Genomic DNA, 18,721 nt, shown 5'->3' with positions numbered 1-18,721 from the left:
CCTGCTGCGATTCCCGCTGGCAGCCGCATCCCCCATAGGTTTGCCAGATTTAGCAACATCCGGAATGCGATGTATTCCCGATATTGGCCCCCAAAGCTAACGCCATGTGAAGATGGCGTTAGTCGCTGTAGCCTATGGGCTACACTGCGCATAATTAGCCAATGAAGGGTTCCTCCAGAACCCTCCACGGCAATGGCGGCCGTGCATCCGCCCGCTATGATCGAATATTGCAATGCGATCATGGGCGATAATGTCATGCCCAGACAGATCATATTGCAACAGCGATCATTAAGGGGCCAGTGTGGTTATAATGGTGACAGTTACAATGCTTTAAATAACATTACAACCACGTCTGCTCAATTATTTATGTACGTACTTTGTAAGGCGCTGCAGAATCCTTGTGGCACCATAGAAATAAAGGATGATAATAATTATAATAATTAGGGTTGACAAACTATTTCCCATTTTTAGACTTGTCCCTAGGAATTGTTTTCAGATATGAGCACTTTGGCTGCTGTACGTACAATAACTGCAATTCAGTATAGATATATCCCCCATACCGTTACATTCTGATAGAGGAGGCTGAATGAGGATAAAGAGAAGTGCCTCCATCATACAGCAGAGGGGTGTTAGTTCTGTGCCTCCATCATACAGCAGAGGGGTGTTAGGTCTGTGCCTCCATCATACAGCAGAGGGGTGTTAGTTCTGTGCCTCCATCATACAGCAGAGGGGTGTTAGGTCTGTGCCTCCATCATACAGCAGAGAGGTATTAGGTCTGTGCCTCCATCATACAGCAGAGGGGTGTTAGTTCTGTGCCTCCATCATACAGCAGAGGGGTGTTAGGTCTGTGCCTCCATCATACAGCAGAGGGGTGTTAGGTCTGTGCCTCCATCATACAGCAGAGGGGTGTTAGGTCTGTGCCTCCATCATATAGTGACCAGTGTACAGTATGAATGAGCAGCAGCATCTCGCCCACCCTCTCTGGTGGGCTCTGTCCTGTCACGTTGCTTTCTCTATCTATTGTGCGTGTGATGTATGGAGGCGGGATCGGGGCTTCCTGATCCGGGGCGAGGAGGCCTCCTTCAGACCCCGGACTGTACCAGCAACGGAGCCCATGCCAGGGGTTCCCTGAACGGGGTAGCCCGTGCGGCGGCCACCAGGGAGGTAAGTGTCCCTACAAGCACCAGGGCCGGTGTGTGTATGTAGAGTGGGAGGGCATCATCAGTATATATCTGCCAGTCCCATGCCAGTGCTGCTGGGTACCCATCCCCAGTGTATGCCCTCTCTGTCTATAGAAGTATTGGAGAAGGGATCTGAAAGACCCCCATATCGGTGTGTCTAATGCATGCTTTAAATGAGGGGCAACATGTGTTTCCACAGCAGTGGTGGAACTACAAATCTTAGCATGCTGCAGAACCACTAGAAAGGATGTTAGAAATAATACAACAGCAACTTTGCCTATTTCCTAAATAACTCTCCAGATAACAGTCTTCTCCTGTCTCCCATTGTTCATCCCTGTCTGTCCTCTCAGTATTTCCCTTTTCTGATCCTATTCGAGATTTCTTTGTTTCGGGCTCCTGACTGTAGATTGACAGAAATAAGGTCGACAATGTCAGATAGTCACCAGATGCTAGACAGTCAATCGGTCGACTGGGACTAAAGGTCGACAGTGACGAAATGTCGACACAAAAAGGTCAACTTTTTTTTTTTTTTCAAGGGTTGGGCACCAGGAGGGATGGGTTAGGCACTAGAAGGCACGGTTAGGGTCAGGCACCTACCCTGACGGTTAGGGAAGGGTTAGGGTGAAGATTAGGGCTAAAAAATAAATAAATCAAATCACGTGAACATTTTCGTGTCGACCTTTTGACCATGTCAATATTTTGTACCTGTCAACCTCCGTGCATGTCGACCTTTAGTGTTTCTACCTTTTGTCTCTGTCGACCTTTTGTCCCAGTCGACCGATTGACTGTCTAAAATCTGGTGTTTATATAGACACTGTCGACCTTTTTACTGTCTATCTGTTAATCCACACCCCTTTGTTTCAAACTGCAAATTTCTTGGTCAAAATCTCTGACGGCCGCCTATCAAAATATGGGTTTAAACCACTGGGATACATATGTAAAATGCTACCTGTTACAAGGACTCTAACGGTGTTGTGTTAGTTCCTTTGTCCTTTTAGTGTGCAATTAAACCTTGTGTGACATGAGAGCCCATCTATTATCATTCGTTTATATTGCGCCACTACCTACGCAGTGCTGTACAGACAATAATCGTCATTCACGTCAGTCTCTGACCCAGTCTAAGGGGGCGATTCAATTGTTGAGCCGGCGGCTATTTTTTTAAGGCACCCGACGGAGAAATGTAGTTGTTGCTCCGTCTGAGTGCAAAAGCTGCCGCCGTCGGCATTTCTGCTTGCACTCTCAGGAGCGTGCGAGCAAAAATGTGCGAGAAACCCGTGGATAGGGCGCACTAACCACTGTTAGGTACCCTAACCAAGACTTTAGATGGGTTTAGCTGTTTTACACCGCTAAACCCGGCCTAATAAGGCGTGAAGAGGGCGATAATGAGCGCCCAGGACAATTGAATCTCAAAGCAATTGAATCACCCCGTAAATTTATTAACACATACAGATGTGTCTACATACACCTATCCTCAATTGGCACCAAGAAGCCCCAGTTGGCGCTCCACAGATAATGTAACTAACCCTTCCCGTCTATGGTGCAAAAAGGAAGGTGACTAAGGAGTCATAAGCTCATCGCACACTGAGGTACAATTAGCCTACCACTGTGTGAGAGGAAAACTAGAGCACCCAGAGAAAGCTCACATAAGCACAGGAAGAACATACAAACTCTGCACAGATAAGGCCCTGGTCTGGAATTTAACTCATGGGCCCAGTGCTGTGAGCCAGCATTGCTAATCACTGCGCCACCGCGTGGTTCTTGTGTTCTGTTATTAGCAACAGTAGAAAAATCTCACTTTAAACTTCTTATTAAGACAGTAAAAAAGCTAATAGAAACATAAAAAAACATAAGTGCAAAATGTCAGAAGAGGTTTTTATTTTTTTTTAACATCATTGTTATAAATTCAACAGGGACTTGTGTAAAGGCATTGTGTGGTCAAGCTATTGTCTTGTTGCTTTAAGCCTTTCCTGACATGAGTCTCCCTGCAGTGATCTTTGTATGATCTGTGAGTGTACCAATGACTACATTTAACCATTTAACTGACAATTTAATTCCAGGAAAACCGCTCAGAAATGGTGTTTTTTTTTTTTTATTTATTTTTTTTATTATTTAATTAAGTTTAAAAAGTATTTTTAATTTTTGTTTTGTGCTATACAATGTATTGCAGATTGTGGAACAGTATTATTATATATCTATGCTTACTGGTGTGTGTGATCTGTAATGTAAAAATTATCTTTCTATAATAAAAACTATTTCAGTAAAAAAAAAATTATATATATATATATATATTTAAATAGTTTTTTAAAAATAAATAAGATATGTATCTATCTATCTAGAAGATGTTTAGAAACCCCCCATCCCTCCGTTTCCATAGGCCCCCATTATAAAATAACTGCCCACCCCCTATAGACCCACAGGGGTCATAAATCCTAATAATAATACCCCCCTCCACACCCCATTATTAGAATTTTTCCCCAGTTTTCTAAACCAACATTTCCCCCTGTAAAAAGACCCTTTTTCTTGGCCCCCCTCTTCTCCTCCTTCCCTGTGACCAATTTTTGTTATTTTACCCCCCTCCAGAGTCATATTACTCTTTATTAGCCCCCCCTCACCCCCACCTGGTTACCCCCCGAACCCCCATGGGCATACACCCCCTTCCCCCATATGAAGAGAGCAGCCGAGTGTGTGTCAGGGGGGTACTGTTGATCAGTCCCTCCTGCTTGCAGAGATCAACCAAAAAGTGCTTGGAAGGGAACTAAGGGCCTGATTCAACAAGGATCGCATGGCTGCGTTTGCATGCAGCTGGTCGATGTTTGCAATCCGCGTATGCGTCGCAGTGCGCTAACCGGCCGAAGCGATCGCAGTAAGCACATAGAGTCTTCATACAGTGATTGACAGGAGGTTACCGTTTGAGGGTGGTGATGGGGGGTGGTCAGAGAAACGCAGGCGTGTCTGTACGTCTAAACGCCATTACAGGAACATGCATCATTAAGCCCCTGCGATTGCATACGGTGGCAGAGGTCTAGATGGCGACAGGAAGTTTAGCAGTATGTGCGGCAGGTCATGGTCAACCACAACTGTTTGGTTCCGATGTTACCGATGTTTTTGCTGGCTTGCGGATGCGTGTCATGGAAAGTGGGCGGCTTTATACAGTGATGGGCGTCTTGGTATAGCGCTGTGGTTGCTGTGCGATTGCATTCACTAGAATATTTTCGAAGCTAACGTGTGCGTGCGAACGCAGCCGTACGATCGGTGCTGAATCAGGCCCTAAGTTCCCCTCCTCACACTGCGATCCCCGACTCTTGTGCCCTGGAGTGTCTTTGATTGTGGATTGCGAATCCGGAAGGGACGTCGGCGGTCACAGACCACCTCATCACTTCTGAGGAGTCGCAGGAGATCCTCTTCAAAATCCGGGGGAAGCAACGTGGCAGCGCGGTCACGTGTGATAAGGCATTGCCAGCTGACGCACTGCTGGCTGCGGTCGCATCACATGCAACGCCGCCAGTTAAGTGGTTAAGTTGATTCTACCTTTTGGTTTGCCCTGTTCATTTATTTATTTATTTTTATTTCTCTTTAGGCCCAGGGGAGTCTCCGTAGCTGATGCAACATGAAGATCTTAGTAAGTGATCTACTGTCCACTGAAATCCTTTTTGATCATCTGATCTGTGTAGAATTAGAGATTGTACAGAAATACTGTAACACTTGATGCTGTATGTTGCGGTTCAGTTAGATGCAAATTGTCCCGCAAGTGCCAATATCATTTATTTTACAGGCGTCCTAAATGGTGTAAGCAAAAAAAAGAGAGAATTAAGACGTATTTATTAACATTTACTTATATAGCGCCAGTAATAAAACAAATTGGGTAATAGTAGACAGACAGAGCGGTAAGAGGGCCCTGCTTGCTAGCTTACAGTCTGTAGGGAAATAAGCATTGATACTCATTGGGCACGATTCTATTCTACGCGATGTGAATAGCGCCGGGAATCAGCTCCCCGGAGCTATTCAATACACAGCGCAGCTAACCCCGACTAAGGATTTCTTCTCGCATCCCTCCAGGGATGCGAGCAGAAATCCGATAAAAGTCCCGGCGCGCCTGGAAAACAGCATCGCGCCGGGAAGTTAGGTCGGGGAATGCCCGTTCTCACGCCTAAAAACCCTGTTTTTAAGGCGTGAGAACGAGCCTTCCCCGACCTCACATCGCGATGGACTGAATAGCTTCGGGAGCTATCTCCCGGCGGTATTTACATCGCGCTCAATTGAATCGAGCCCAAAGATAGGTGCTAACTATTGCACATTGGCCCAGCCAGACTGCAGAGGTTCTTGGTGGGCTGCAGGTTCTAGTCACACAGCAATGCTGGCCTGGGGTCAGATGGATGTGTGAGCGTAGAAAAAGAATGTATGTAAAGTTAGCGTGTAGTCATTTTGTTGACAGTCACTATGTCGATTTGTGTAGGCATAACTTTAAAAATGCCACATTACCAGCATGTTTAAAGTTATATTGCCAGCACAGTTAAAATGCCTTAAATAGCATTACAACCATTTTGGGATACTGGTCGGGCATTCTCGATTTGATATCGTCACTGTCACAGTGATTGTTGAAATAACTTATGTATCCCTTATAGGTATTTGTGGACTGTGTAGGGAGGAGGTAAAAAGTAGAATAGAATAATGAAGGTTACACGTGTGTTGTGGGATTTTATGAGCTCGGCTGAAGAGGTAAGTTTTCAGGGAACGATTGAAGGTTTGTAGACTAGAAGTAATGGCGCAAATCCACTTACCAATTTCAATGAGCGATTGAATGATAACGTAATCGTTCATTCATCGTGCATGAATCGGGCACTAAAATGTCGGCAATGACCAGCGATGCGCGTTCACGCTGGTCATTGCCGACATCATCCAAATGTGCTGGTCACCCTGATGATATCATCAGGTTGGCCATGGTCAGGGATGAGGGTGTGTGCCTGCACTGAACGATGTATCGTTCAGTGTGGGCACTGTGCAGTTAGTAAACAACTGAACGATATCAATATCGTTATCATTCAGTCTTTACACTGTCGAGTAGTGTATACGCGGCATAAGTCTTGTTGTTCGGGGGAGGGTATTCCACAGCATGGGTGTAGCCTGAAAAAGTTAATGTCATTTTGGATAAGAGACGCGGATCTGTCACAGAGCGGAGCTGGGAAATATTTTGAGATAAGCTGGTGCAGTTTGGTTGACAGCTTATATGTAAGCAGAAGTATTTTATATTACATTTGGAAAGAGCAGGCAACCGATTTAAGGACTGACTGAGTGAAGCAGATGAATGTTTTGCATAGACCAGTATAGCCGCTGCATTCAATGTACGCGATCATTCGTTGTATACTGAATGCTACATATCACGTGAAAAGCTGATTCCAGACGCAGTTCACATCCAATTGTCATTGCTTCCAATGAATGGAAAGCAACTGCTGTACCATTATGTACTGTGCTGTATTTTAGGTTTTTAAAACATGGAAAGTTTTTTTTTTTTTATCAGAAATCGGACGTCCTGTTTTATACATGAAGGGTGAATGAGCCTTAATACTACATTTGATGGGTTAACTTTAAAAAATGACTTCAGTTGTAGTTATGTAGTTTGATTATTCAAAACATTGTACATAATATACTTTATTTTTACTCCACATGCTTAGCCAGGTTTTAGTGCAAAATACAATATGGACTGTTTATCGTTTCCCAAATTGGAGACCAGCTTGGGGAATGTTTTTCCTGAAATTTTAAAATTTGTGCCGTACAATTCTGAGAAATCGCCCTGAAGCTGGGAAAAAGATTTTGAGCAAACTAAATTCCACTTTCGCTTGGTCTTGTTTCTTCGCTAACTCTGTTCTCTGGTGACTTGCAGGCCCGGGTGTGTGTGGCGAGCCTGCTGCTCAGCGCTGTACTCTGGCTGTGCTGGATGAGAGCCAACGTGAAAGAGAGAGCGGAGAGCCCGCCATCTTTTCTACCTCATGTACTGCAGCTCTGGGGATACAGCCGACTCCCGGATGGAGAGGTGAGGCAATGGGATGGTTTGTGTCACTTAAACGTAACGCAAAGCTACGCCGGTAAGAGTATATCTGCTATAATGACTTCATCTCATTGAAAGCACAGTCAGAGAAGCCATCTTCGTCTGTACGCGTCTCATTGGTAGACTGAAGACACCGGCAGGAGCGACCAGCAAGAAAGGCGGGAAGATACATTTTATATGGTCTCCTACAGTGGCTGCAGCCATTTTGTGAGCTGAACAAATATTCACAGGGAATGCAGCCTACCAGCTTGATAGGAACCATCATTGAAGCACTCGACCTGTATTATTGAGGCTTCACTGTTGTTCATGAGGCACTAGGCTAGGGCTGGGCAATGAGCATCCCTCAAGCTGTTGTTGAACTACACATCCCAGCATGCCTTGCAACAGTTTTAACATGGCCAAATAGCAAAACTGTGCAGGGCATGCTGGGATGTGTAGTTTTGTGACAGCTGGGGGGGGGCGCTTAATGCCCACCCCTATACTAGGCCTTAGTGAATTGTCAGGCCGCTATATGGGGCAAATTCAATTAAGTACAGGCTCCCATTATAGCCGTGCACAATATTTCTATGCGGAATGTTTATGGCACTAAACGCTCATTTTTGCAATGTTTTCTGTACTGTGCATTACAATGTACAGGGCTGCAATAGCCCCTCATGCTTAGCTGCACCCCATGTGTATATTGTCTGATTAGTCTGAAAAATGTCATACATTCTGAAAGCGATTTGTAAATCAGCAAGATAAATAAGTGTTAGGGCAGGAGATAAAAGGTAAATGTTGGGTTTGTATTTGAACCCTAATTATATGCTTGTTATTGTTCTAATTCCAGAGAATAACTCGCATGTACTTTCTGGCCATCACTTTGCATGAAAATGCCCTCAGAATTATGAATTATTATCAAGTATCCTAAGACGCCCGGCTAACAATGACATCATTACTCGTTAACTAATAATGCATCGTGACGCATAATATGCGCTGTGCCAACCAATCGGACATTTGCTTTTGAGGCATCAGTTTTGATGGTATGCAGTCGGGAAACCGGCTGCCTTAATACTGACAGCCGGCTTCCCAGCTGCTGTATCCCGGCGTGGGATAAATGACCGACGTCCATATCTAGATGCCTGTCATTTACCCGACGCCGGGAGACTGGCGCCCGGCATCTCGATCGAAGGACAGCCGCGCGTTTAGGTTTAGGGCACACGGGGGGACTTAGGGTTAGGCACCCCCCTGGGAGGGATAGGGTTAGGCACCCCCGGGGGGAGGTTAGGGTTAGGGACTTAGGTTTAGGCAGCGGGGAAGCGGGGGGGGTTAGGCACTTAGAGGGGGGATTAGGGTTAGGCACCCCCCCGGGGGACTTAGGTTTAGGCGGCGGGGATGCAGGCAAATCATGAAACACATGAAGGGCCTGTTTGTGAGTCGCACGCAACGGCGATAACTGGGCTAAGTGTTATTTAGCTACGCACATGCGTCCCTAAAAACTAGTTTGGCGCATGGATTACACAGTGTGTCTGTACACAGCCGCAGTTGCCATTGAGACCAGTGGGACCAGAAACTAAGTGAAAATGTGCTGGCCGTTCCTGGGAGGGGGCTATTCATCTCATGGGTGCATTATGGGAATGTCGCGGGTGTGCAGCTGACACACAGGCACTTCATTGCTCACATAGGAGCCATGTTCAGTCAAAAAATCTACACCTACCATAGAACCGCTGCAAGTTTCGATGGTGCGACCGTCGGTGGCGTCTGCACCAAGCAGTATTACAACATCCGAAGAGGCTCAAAGTGGGTGTCTCGGGCTTGGCACATGCCGACGCATGGCTGCACACCCAGGGGGTATATTTACGAAAGTGCAGGTTTTTAGAATTTGGGATGTTGCCCAAAGCAGATTCTACTTATCATGTAACTAGCACCTTCTAGAAGATAATAGCTAGAATCTGATTGGTGGCTGTGGGCAACATCTCCACTTCTAAAATCCCGCACTTTAGTAAATATGCCCCCAGGGGAGGGCTTGTAGCGGTATTTGAGAAGCAATACAGGCAAAAGACATAGACATGGATGAGGCAGAATTAAGCTCTAAGGGGTAAATTTACTAAAGTGAGAGTTTGCCTCCAATCAGATTCTAGCTATTCTCTTCTAGGAGGTGCTAGTTAAATGTTAAGTAGAATCTGATTGGTTGCTATGGGCAACATCTCTACTTCTAAAAACTCTCACTTTTGTAAATATACCCCTTAAGTATCACAGCGCCGGAGTTATTGTTTTGATTCTGTCCTTGACATCTGTATTTCCTCTGGCTGCTCCTGTTAGATTGTAAGCTCCACAGGGACTGGAACTGATGTGAATAATTAAATATCCATACACCGCTGTAGAATATGTAGGCGCTCTATCCATAGCGCTGAATTATAAGTGCACCTTGACGTGGCCACAGTACATATAGGGCCTGATTCAGACCCGCTCACAAGCGGGTCGATGGTGAGAAGTTCACTTGCTCCGGGGCTCGCTACAAACTGGGCGGCTGTCGATGTTGATCGACATTTCGCCCCGTTTTGTAGGCGTGGAGGGGGGGTGGCTCGACAAACGGAGACATTCCTAAAGGAACGCCTGCCGTTTGTGGGCGGCCCTACTGACATCACGAGTGATGTCAGTAGTGATCTTCCTGCTCTATTAGAGCCGGAAGCTCACTGTGGTTTGTGCCAGACGAGACCCTGCCACAAGGGTCGACATGGTCGAGACCATCACCTGTCCGCTCGCTAAAGCTGTGGGTGGTCACCCACAGCTTAGCGAGCTGCCAGGAGGCCGGATCAAAAAAAAAAAAAAAGTGGCCGCCCTGGTTCTGAGCGAGCACTCGCTTTTTGCGAGCGGCTCTGAATCAGGCCCATAGTCCAATCAGCAGCAGCAGTAATATTCGTAAGCGATAACCCTTGACTGTAACTTGCATCTGAATTTTCTTTTGTTCTTTTCCCAAAGCCGCTGGTCAGGAACCCTTGTAAAACCTGCAGCGTGGTGTCCAGCTCGGGGCAGATGCTTGGCTCCAGCCTGGGGCGACAGATTGACCAGGCCGAGTGCGTCCTGCGCATGAACACAGCTCCGACTGCCGGGTACGAAACAGACGTGGGCAGCCGCAGCACGTTGAGGGTGGTGTCTCATACCAGCGTGCCACATCTACTCCGCAACCAGACCTACTTCTTCCAGCACTCCCAGGACACTGTGTATGTGATATGGGGGCCCCCCAGGCAGATGGACATTGATCAGGGCATCACATATCGGGCCTTGTTGCAGGCTAAGGGCAGGTTCCCCGGGGTGAATATCTATGCGCTCACACAGAATATGATGGCGCACTGCGACCAGATCTTCCAGAACGAGACTGGGAAGAACAGGCAAGTGTGCACCATAACATTCATGATCTGCTATGGGGGTAACATAAAGGAGAAATTCAGCCTTTCCACTTGAATAGGCATGAATAAAACAACCAATCAGATTGTAGCTATCATTTATCTAGTGTAGTCTATGAAATGATAGCTGCAGTCTGATTGGATGCTCTAGGCAACACCTCGACTTGTTCTCTTTAGAAAGCTTGCTAAATCTCCCCCAAGTCATTTGTGCTATGGGCCTGATTAACTAACGTACGCAACTGCGATTACGCACACAATCGGCCGATTGTTGCATTCTGCGTATGCAACGCAGCGCGCGAACTAGCCATTGCGATCGGGACTGCGATCGCAATTACTGCGCAGAACCATCGCAGAGTGATTGACGGGAAGTGCCGTTTGTGGGTGGTGACGTGTGTGTATGGTAGGGCGAAAGTACGTGTGCCAGTGCGTTTCAACGTTGTGGCATGGTTGTGCATAAATTATCCACTGCGATGGCCTACGCTGCCTGAGGCCTCATAGCGTGCGTGGCTGTTAGCAATTCCTGAGTAAGGTCAGAGCTTGTGCAAGTGTGCGTGAGGCTGCGATGGTACCCGATTGTACTGATGGTTTCGCAGTCTTGCTAAACATTACGGATGTGTGGTAAGTAAAGTGGGCGTCATTATGTAGTGTTGCGAGGGAATAGCGATCGCAGTGAATTGGCATATCATCACAGTTGTACTGCGTGCGTAATCGCTATTGCATTCGCAGTTGCGTACGGTAGTGGATCAGGCCTTATGTCTTTTAACAAATCTGTTGAGGGGTTCTGAAGGTTAAAATGCTCCAGATAGCATTAATACTGCGTCGGCATTACGCTATCCACATGGTAACTGTCGGCGAAACATAAACCCTCATATTTAGGAAAAGCTGAGAAATTGATTTTTACTGTATTAATCTACAAATAATGCATTACTGCGTGCGCAGATAGGCTTCAGTAACAGCAGCGGCTTTCCGTTTCACGTTATTGTTATCTTTTATTTGTATTGCGCTGCCAGGATCCCGTAGCGCTGTTGGGGATAGAACATACAATGGAAAATGACAAAAATGCTAACTTGTTGCAGACAGTATCACATAGTTACATAGATAATCACAGTCTGCAGGGTGCAAAATTATGCAGAGAAAGGAGAAAGGACCCTGCTCGCAAGAACCGAGTCTCCTTATCTTTACTAAGCTAGTTCTGAGCTAGCTGTGTGAGTGGGAACAATGTCATTCGTCACTGCTGCTGAAAAGTAAAAATAACCAGCAAAATAATGCTGTACTAACCATTATATTATAACTATTATATAACAATGTGGTAGTGCTTTGGTTTCAAAGTAAAAAATAAATAAATAAATAAATCACAAAACATGCAGCGTGGTTGGAGTAATGGTTAGTATTACTCACAGCCCTGAGGTCATAAGTTCAGTTCCTGTCTAGGGCACTTTCTGTGTGGAGTTTGTATGTTCCATGCCTCCATTGCATTAATTCTGTATCTCCTGCAATTCATATGTCCCCAGTGAGTGGGGCTGAAACAACCTGTGTAATGCCGGGTACACACTAGACGACATTGTAAACAAATTTGCCGATAGAGACTAATCGTTACGACAAATTCGTTAAGTCGTCCAGTGTGTACGGACAATGCGCGTCGTCGGTGGAGTTACACGTAGGTACGCAGGGCGTGATCATTGGTGGGAGCCATGCTGCCGAATGCAGGATGGGCCCCGCTTTCGTTCCGTCGCTGCTGGCAACGGCAAGTGTATATGCCCTTGCCAATGCTGGGTCCGGTCACGAGCGAGGTCGGTACACACTAGACATAGTCTAGTGTGTACCCGGCTTTAGACATATACTGACAAAGGGATATTTAAATCTCTCTCTCCCCCCCTCTCTCCCTGCAGAGCCATGTCAGGTACGTTTCTGAGCACTGGATGGTTCACCATGATTCTGGCCATGGAGCTGTGCGAGGAGGTCTCGGTGTATGGGATGGTCAGCGAAAACTATTGCAGGTATGGAGGGGGTGTCAAAAGACAAACAGGGGCCATGAAATCGAACAATTAAACGGGACGCAGACATACTGGTAGTATGCCCTTCAGCATGAAAATAATCTTCATTTTGTAGTTAACCGCAGAATACATTTTTATCTTTTCTTGTATTAGTCACCCGGTTGGCTGCCAGCTGTAATGCATGTACTGTGCGTGCCGAGTGTTGTATTATAATGTGGGGTGTAAAGGTCACGCATGGGTATTATAATGCAAGTGATTGGGACAAGGTAGAAACATGGAGCTAAACAAATGTATAGTGCTGAAAAGTCACACTATTGGACAGCGTACCGAAGACATAAATCATATAATGTTTCCTATAGATTCAGAGTTTAACATGCCACCCCGTCTCTTTCCAGCGATCGCTCGCACCCTCCGGTCCCTTACCACTACTACGAGAAGGGCCGTCTGGATGAATGCACTACTTACATGATGCATGAACGAGCCTCGCGGGGAGCCCACCGCTTCATCACGGAGAAAGCCGTCTTCTCTCGCTGGGCCCACAGAAAACGGATCCGATTTAATCACCCATCCTGGGGGGCTTGAGACACAGCGCGACCTCATTTTTATACGGCTCACTTACAGCCATTTTAATGCAAGCACAGACTTAACCTCAATATCTTCAGTGGGATTCCAGCAGCACCCTCCTGGTTTTTGACTCTGCTGTCCTGGAAACCACAGGGAACAAGTATTAAGACAATCTTAAAATCTCAAAGGAAGGAGTGACCTCTCCCACAATCATGTTATAGCCTCCACCTACCTGTTCAGTGCTCATGTTGCTGCTTAGGACTTTTGCTGTCCTCCAATATTTGGGTGCAGTGAACAGTGAGTGGGGGTACATATAGTAGCAGTTATTTCTGCTCCAAGAAGGTTAAGATACCTGAATAGTTCGTTACCTGGAGGCGCTCACAGATGTTACTGTTCTGTTACAATATGCGCCAAGCAGCACTGGAGAAATATTAATCAGTATTATTTAATTATACGGTTGAATTTTGTAAGCCAGGCTTGGGCAACCAGTGGCGTTCAGCTGTGGTGGAACTGCAAGTCCCAGCATTCCCAGACAGCCGTGGAGATCGCCTACTTTTTATTTTCAACATATCACATCCTATTGCTGCAAAGGTTACAATTAACATATCCAAGTCTGGATAGCAGGTTTTTCTACTTTTATTTCAGTTATAAACCTGCGCAGGTACCACGGTCATTTTTATGTATTATTTATTTGCATATCCCATAATGCAATGCCTCCGACACAAGTTCTTCTTTTACTGCACTCCACGATTTAGCCGTACCCAGCGGCTGTGGGTGAATGCCCATTTGCACGTTGTTAGTAAATTTCATTTACCGTTGTATTATGTCAGTTTTAGTTTCATAGAAGCTGAGGGCTAACGATTACAGTGGAAGGAGAAAGGGTCATGTGCATCTTATGTGTGATAGACAGGCAGAATTGGATAGGCCAATTGTTTGTCACCTGTCCAGTATATTACAAGTACGCAACCAGTCATAACTCTAGAATTATATAATTATGTTTCTTAACACTCACAACGAGGTACGTGCCATTTGTCTATAGACTTTGACTGTTACGCTGTATTTGTCACCTACTAGTGACATTAGGCACAGCCCACAAAATGGCTGCCGCATTGTAAGTTACACGTTCAGTAAGGGCAGCTATATACATGTGGTGCTAACTAAACATTTCGCAAATAACGTCACTTATTGTAACCGGAGGTTCATTTTGCCGTCACGGTTAATTCTGGCGCTGCGGCCGGGGATGACAAAGGTGTATTGTTTCTCAGTTCACGATGTGTAAATCCCAGTTGCAATATCATTCACCAGGGAATTAAGGGACTATATAACCGAGTATTAATACAGGTCATTCATACCAATATAAGTGATGCATCTTTCAGGCTCTGGGCCACTCCAGTTCGTAGGCAACTACAAGGCCCAGCAAGTGCACATTGCCAAAGGATTAGCAGGGGTGTATTAATCAGTATTACAGCAAGCTGCAGTTTGCCGGCCATTATGGAACTGCAAGTCCCAGCACGGCTTGCCAGCTTTATGCCCTGCCACCATCTGAAACGATGGGAAGAGATAATTGAGCTTTCTCACCAAGGGGCCCATTTATCAATAATCGCATTTACAATGTGATCTGGGCGGGATATTAGCACCAACGGTCGCATTGCAGGACGCCGGGGATGTATGAAATAGCACCCGCTACGATGGGCTCGGAATGAAGAGACCGTCTCTTCACATCACATGAATGCACACGCAGCAAAGGGGATTTCCAAGTATACTTAATACCTGTAATATTTTATAGTTGGAAGCGGGGGTCATTATCCCTTATAATAGGCACATGTTCATAATAAGCACTGAATCGATGACATCAGAACTCGCATAAGAGTTGTACACATTTACAGGCGTTTACACATAGCTGGGTCGTATATCACATATATATATATATATAACGGAAGCAGCGATAGGGCTCGGCTCTGAGTCGCACGCAGTGCCGATATTCGAGCAAATGGTCGTTGTTTTTCATCTGTGCATGCGACTAGGACAAAAGGCGCTAAATCAGTCGCTGCCGAGTGCGATTCAATATCAGCCCTAAAATGTGCTCTTCCTCCGCGAGCAATACCGTCTATACTATAGGTGAGTCATGTGTACAAAATTCAAACACTTAAATGGTGTTGCGCTAATGTTCATACATATATAAAAAAAACTTGACATGTCAGAAAATAAAGAACAGTTCTTTTATTTCTGACGTCAAGTTTTATATATATATATATGTATGAACATTAGCGCAACACCATTTAAGGCCCATATTCAATTTGAGGCAAAAAGCCGTTTTCACGTGTTTTTGGCGGAAACTTTCCGCCGATGTCATTTCGCCAGGCGGAAAAGTATCGCCATATTCAATTTGAAAGAGCGGAAAGTCAATGTAATGTAATAGAATGGCAGGCGGGAAAAAAAGTGCAGAACTGGGGTTTTGGGGTGCAACGTTGCGGGAACCCCCGAGCAGCCTTCAGACAGTCCCCCAAAGGTAAACTATCAAAATGAAAAAAAAAAAAAACACTTAAAAACACCCCCAAAAAAATCACTTTGAATTTGGGGGCAAAAAAAAAATTGGGGGGGACAAAGTTAAAGTGAACTTCCCTCTGGGGGGGTCCCCAAGTATGCCCCAAGTGTTTATTTCATTGCAGGGGCTTGCGGCAGGTGGATTTTTCACATTTTTTTAAACTTTAGCAACTTTAAAATATGCTGTCCCCCATTTTCACATACCCCAAATTTGCTGGGATAAGTTATTTTCTGCAAAAAAAACTTCAGAATACTATTCTGCACCACTTATACAAAAACGCTTTTTAGCAGCTATTGAGCCCGTTTAAAAACACCAAATACCTTCAGCAAGCCAAATCGGGGGGTACCATAGCTAACCCCCATGTCAGAGCATCTTTTGGGGGGTGTCAGGCTGATTTCCCCATTTCTGACAGTACTTTCCGCTTGTTTAAGTTTTGCCGGGTCCCGTTTTCGCCTACTTTCAAATTGAATACGGGGATAAGCGGGCACGCGCGCGATACTTTTCCGCCTACAAAACATGCGATGTAGGGGAAAAGTCTGGGAGGCGGAAAATTATCGTGGATCCGCTCTAATTGAATACGGCTCTAAGTGTTTTATAGTTCTTTAACGACTTTCTTTGGACAGTCTGTTTTTAGTGGGTATACACAAACCCACAGGTATATGCTGCTATCTTTTGGATACATTTTATAATTACTGCAATTATCGCCCAGCTGAAAGTGTGTTTTTTTTTCTTGTCACGTGTAGAAAATGCCACATTTGCATGGAACGTTTATGCACAAAGTTTAATGTATTTATGAAAAGCAATTGGTTTGTGGTAATGGACATGAATCATGCAACAGAATATTGCTCCGATGTTTTTATAACTCAAACCAATTTACTGAGAAACCAGATTTGCAACACCAGCATCAGAGGGTATGGCCCACTTTCATCTATTTGCTTGTATTTCTAGAATACAATTGTTTCACCTTTGTGGCTTCCATCCGTGCTTTTCAGCCCTGTCTTTGTATTATTTTAGTTGCCATGGGACACAAGCTCTTTCTGCATTGGCTTCCATAGTATCCCAAGGCTACAGAAATAGTGCACGATTATATAAATACAAAGTTAAAAGCACAGACGTAAACCAAAAGGATAAAACAATATATTTAGTACATGTTGCAGGAGGGCACACAAACGCCAGTTTATTAGACATTTAATATGTATTTAAATGTATGACCTTTTTTTAATTTTTAAGTTACAGTTCCTCCCAGGGGCATAGAACGCAATCACTGGGGCCCCATAGCAATGTTTGAGGGAGGTCGGGCCTCTATCGGATGGTCTGGCAACACCAGACCCCATAATCAGTGCGCGCCCTGGATCTGCTATACTTCTGTCCCTGGTCCCTATGAGAATGAAGAATTGTATTTTATTCTATTTATTGTTTATGTGCTTCTAAATGACTGCAGTTTTAGTATTATTAATGTGCCTAAGTTAGCATATAATGTGCCTTTTTACCTGTGAATAATGCTAAAGATAATATTGTGTGGTCACTTTAATTTTGCAGTAAAATGACTGGATGTTTTATTAGCTGAGTGATGTTTTGTGGGTAAACTTGTTTCTACAATCCTTGGTGGTCCAGGACCAAATCAAAATAATTATGTGATTGCAAGACGCCAGATTTGGTTTAGTCCATCATAAAATATGTGGACAAACAGAAGCACAACCCTGTCCACCACCACGTAACTGACCCTAAGGGTTACCGGTAAGCACAATTTTTGCTAAATTTAAGAATTTTTTTAAATTTAATTCTCAAAAATAAACTTTTGGTCTGGGGGTGCCCTGAAAACAATGCGGCGTTGTGATTCAAAAAAGTTTGGGAACCACTGCAATATATAAGTAGATGGCTATGTAGAGTTTTTCACTTTTTTTTTGTAATGCTTGTATAGTAAAACCTATGACCATAAAGGTATTCCAAACCCTTCAATTACCTGTACTATATTTGCATTAAAACAGTAAGAAGGAACAACAGCTCCACCTAGAGGTCAGTTTGTAAACTATTGGTAGATTATTGACATTGGGCCGGATTTAGGATGCCACAAGTGGTCCGCAGCACCATACAGAGGGCAAAACAATAAGACCGTACGGGGTAAACAGAACAGTATAATACAGTAGACAAGTAACAAATAACGCTACAACTCAACACCGCCACTGATGCAAGGGGTGCAATGGAAATATTCAGCATAATCTGAAACCTGTACCTAGAAGCGTAGGCGCAGGTAGAAACCAAAACAGGAGTGTAGTCCGGGGGGCAGAGAGCCCAAGGAGGAGGTGTAGAGAGTAGCTGGTGTGCAAGAGAAGTAGGTAATTAGAACAGGAGGGTGGAAGGCCTTGATCATGGAGCTTACAGTCTAAAGGGCAGGAGGAGAGAAATGAGACATAAGGAGTGGGTCAGTGTAAGGGAGATAAGGGCAGGAAGCAGGATTGAGGGAATTGGAGGGTGCAAGAGGGTGAGGTACAGTAGACTACGCTGTGATATGGTTACCCAGAATGTCTGGTGTAATCGCGCCGCAGAGGTCAGGAAAACTGCGTCTGAAGACACACACCCTGACCTTGGCCCGTCTGGAACAGGTGCATAATATAAGATTCTTCAATTGCCCTCTGGCAGGTGCAGATTCCTCCGCCCGCCCTCCGCCAGGTGCAGATTCCTCCGCCTGCCCTCCGCCAGGTGCAGATTCCTCCGTCCGCCCTCCACCAGGTGCATTCCTTCGTCCACCCTCCGCCAGGTGCAGATTCCTCCGCCAGGTACAGATTCCTCCGCCTGCCCTCCGCCAGGTGCATTCCTGCGTCCGCCCTCCGCCAGGTGCAGATTCCCCCACCTGCCCTCCTATGCGAGCGTTTCAGCGTCTCTATACGCTACCGCTTTTGGCGACATGCCTGCGACACTCCAATAAGACTAAACATCTCTGTGCGTCTTTTTTAGCCACCCAGTCACCGTCCAGTAACACACCTCACATTTCTGCTACCATACATCATTTA

At 45.4% G+C, this 18,721-nt stretch overlaps 1 protein-coding gene across 1 annotated transcript; it reads left to right on the top strand.

Moving 5' to 3' along the window:
* The first annotated feature begins 1,016 nt into the window (after positions 1-1,016).
* Positions 1,017-17,669, top strand: ST6GALNAC4 (ST6 N-acetylgalactosaminide alpha-2,6-sialyltransferase 4). The gene is made up of 6 exons (XM_088464451.1): positions 1,017-1,164; positions 4,759-4,800; positions 7,060-7,209; positions 10,183-10,592; positions 12,497-12,604; positions 12,997-17,669. The coding sequence occupies exons 2-6, from the start codon at positions 4,789-4,791 to the stop codon at positions 13,181-13,183; spliced, it is 867 nt and encodes a 288-aa protein (XP_088320577.1). The 5' UTR covers positions 1,017-1,164; positions 4,759-4,788; the 3' UTR covers positions 13,184-17,669.
* Positions 17,670-18,721: the final 1,052 nt, after the last annotated feature.

Source organism: Taudactylus pleione, unplaced genomic scaffold, assembly GCF_031769625.1.
Source record: "Taudactylus pleione unplaced genomic scaffold, aTauple2 ptg000003l, whole genome shotgun sequence".
Taxonomy (NCBI): domain Eukaryota; kingdom Metazoa; phylum Chordata; class Amphibia; order Anura; family Myobatrachidae; genus Taudactylus; species Taudactylus pleione.
The sequence above is the reverse complement of the archived record's forward strand: the minus strand, read 5'-3'. Positions and strand labels throughout refer to the sequence as shown.

Bases quoted from the DNA above. Each gene is read 5' to 3' on its own strand.
- ST6GALNAC4 (XM_088464451.1), top strand. The intron at 7,210-10,182 runs GTGAGGCAATGG...CTTTTCCCAAAG, and splicing joins GCCGACTCCCGGATGGAGAG to CCGCTGGTCAGGAACCCTTG. The intron at 12,605-12,996 runs GTATGGAGGGGG...GTCTCTTTCCAG, and splicing joins GTCAGCGAAAACTATTGCAG to CGATCGCTCGCACCCTCCGG.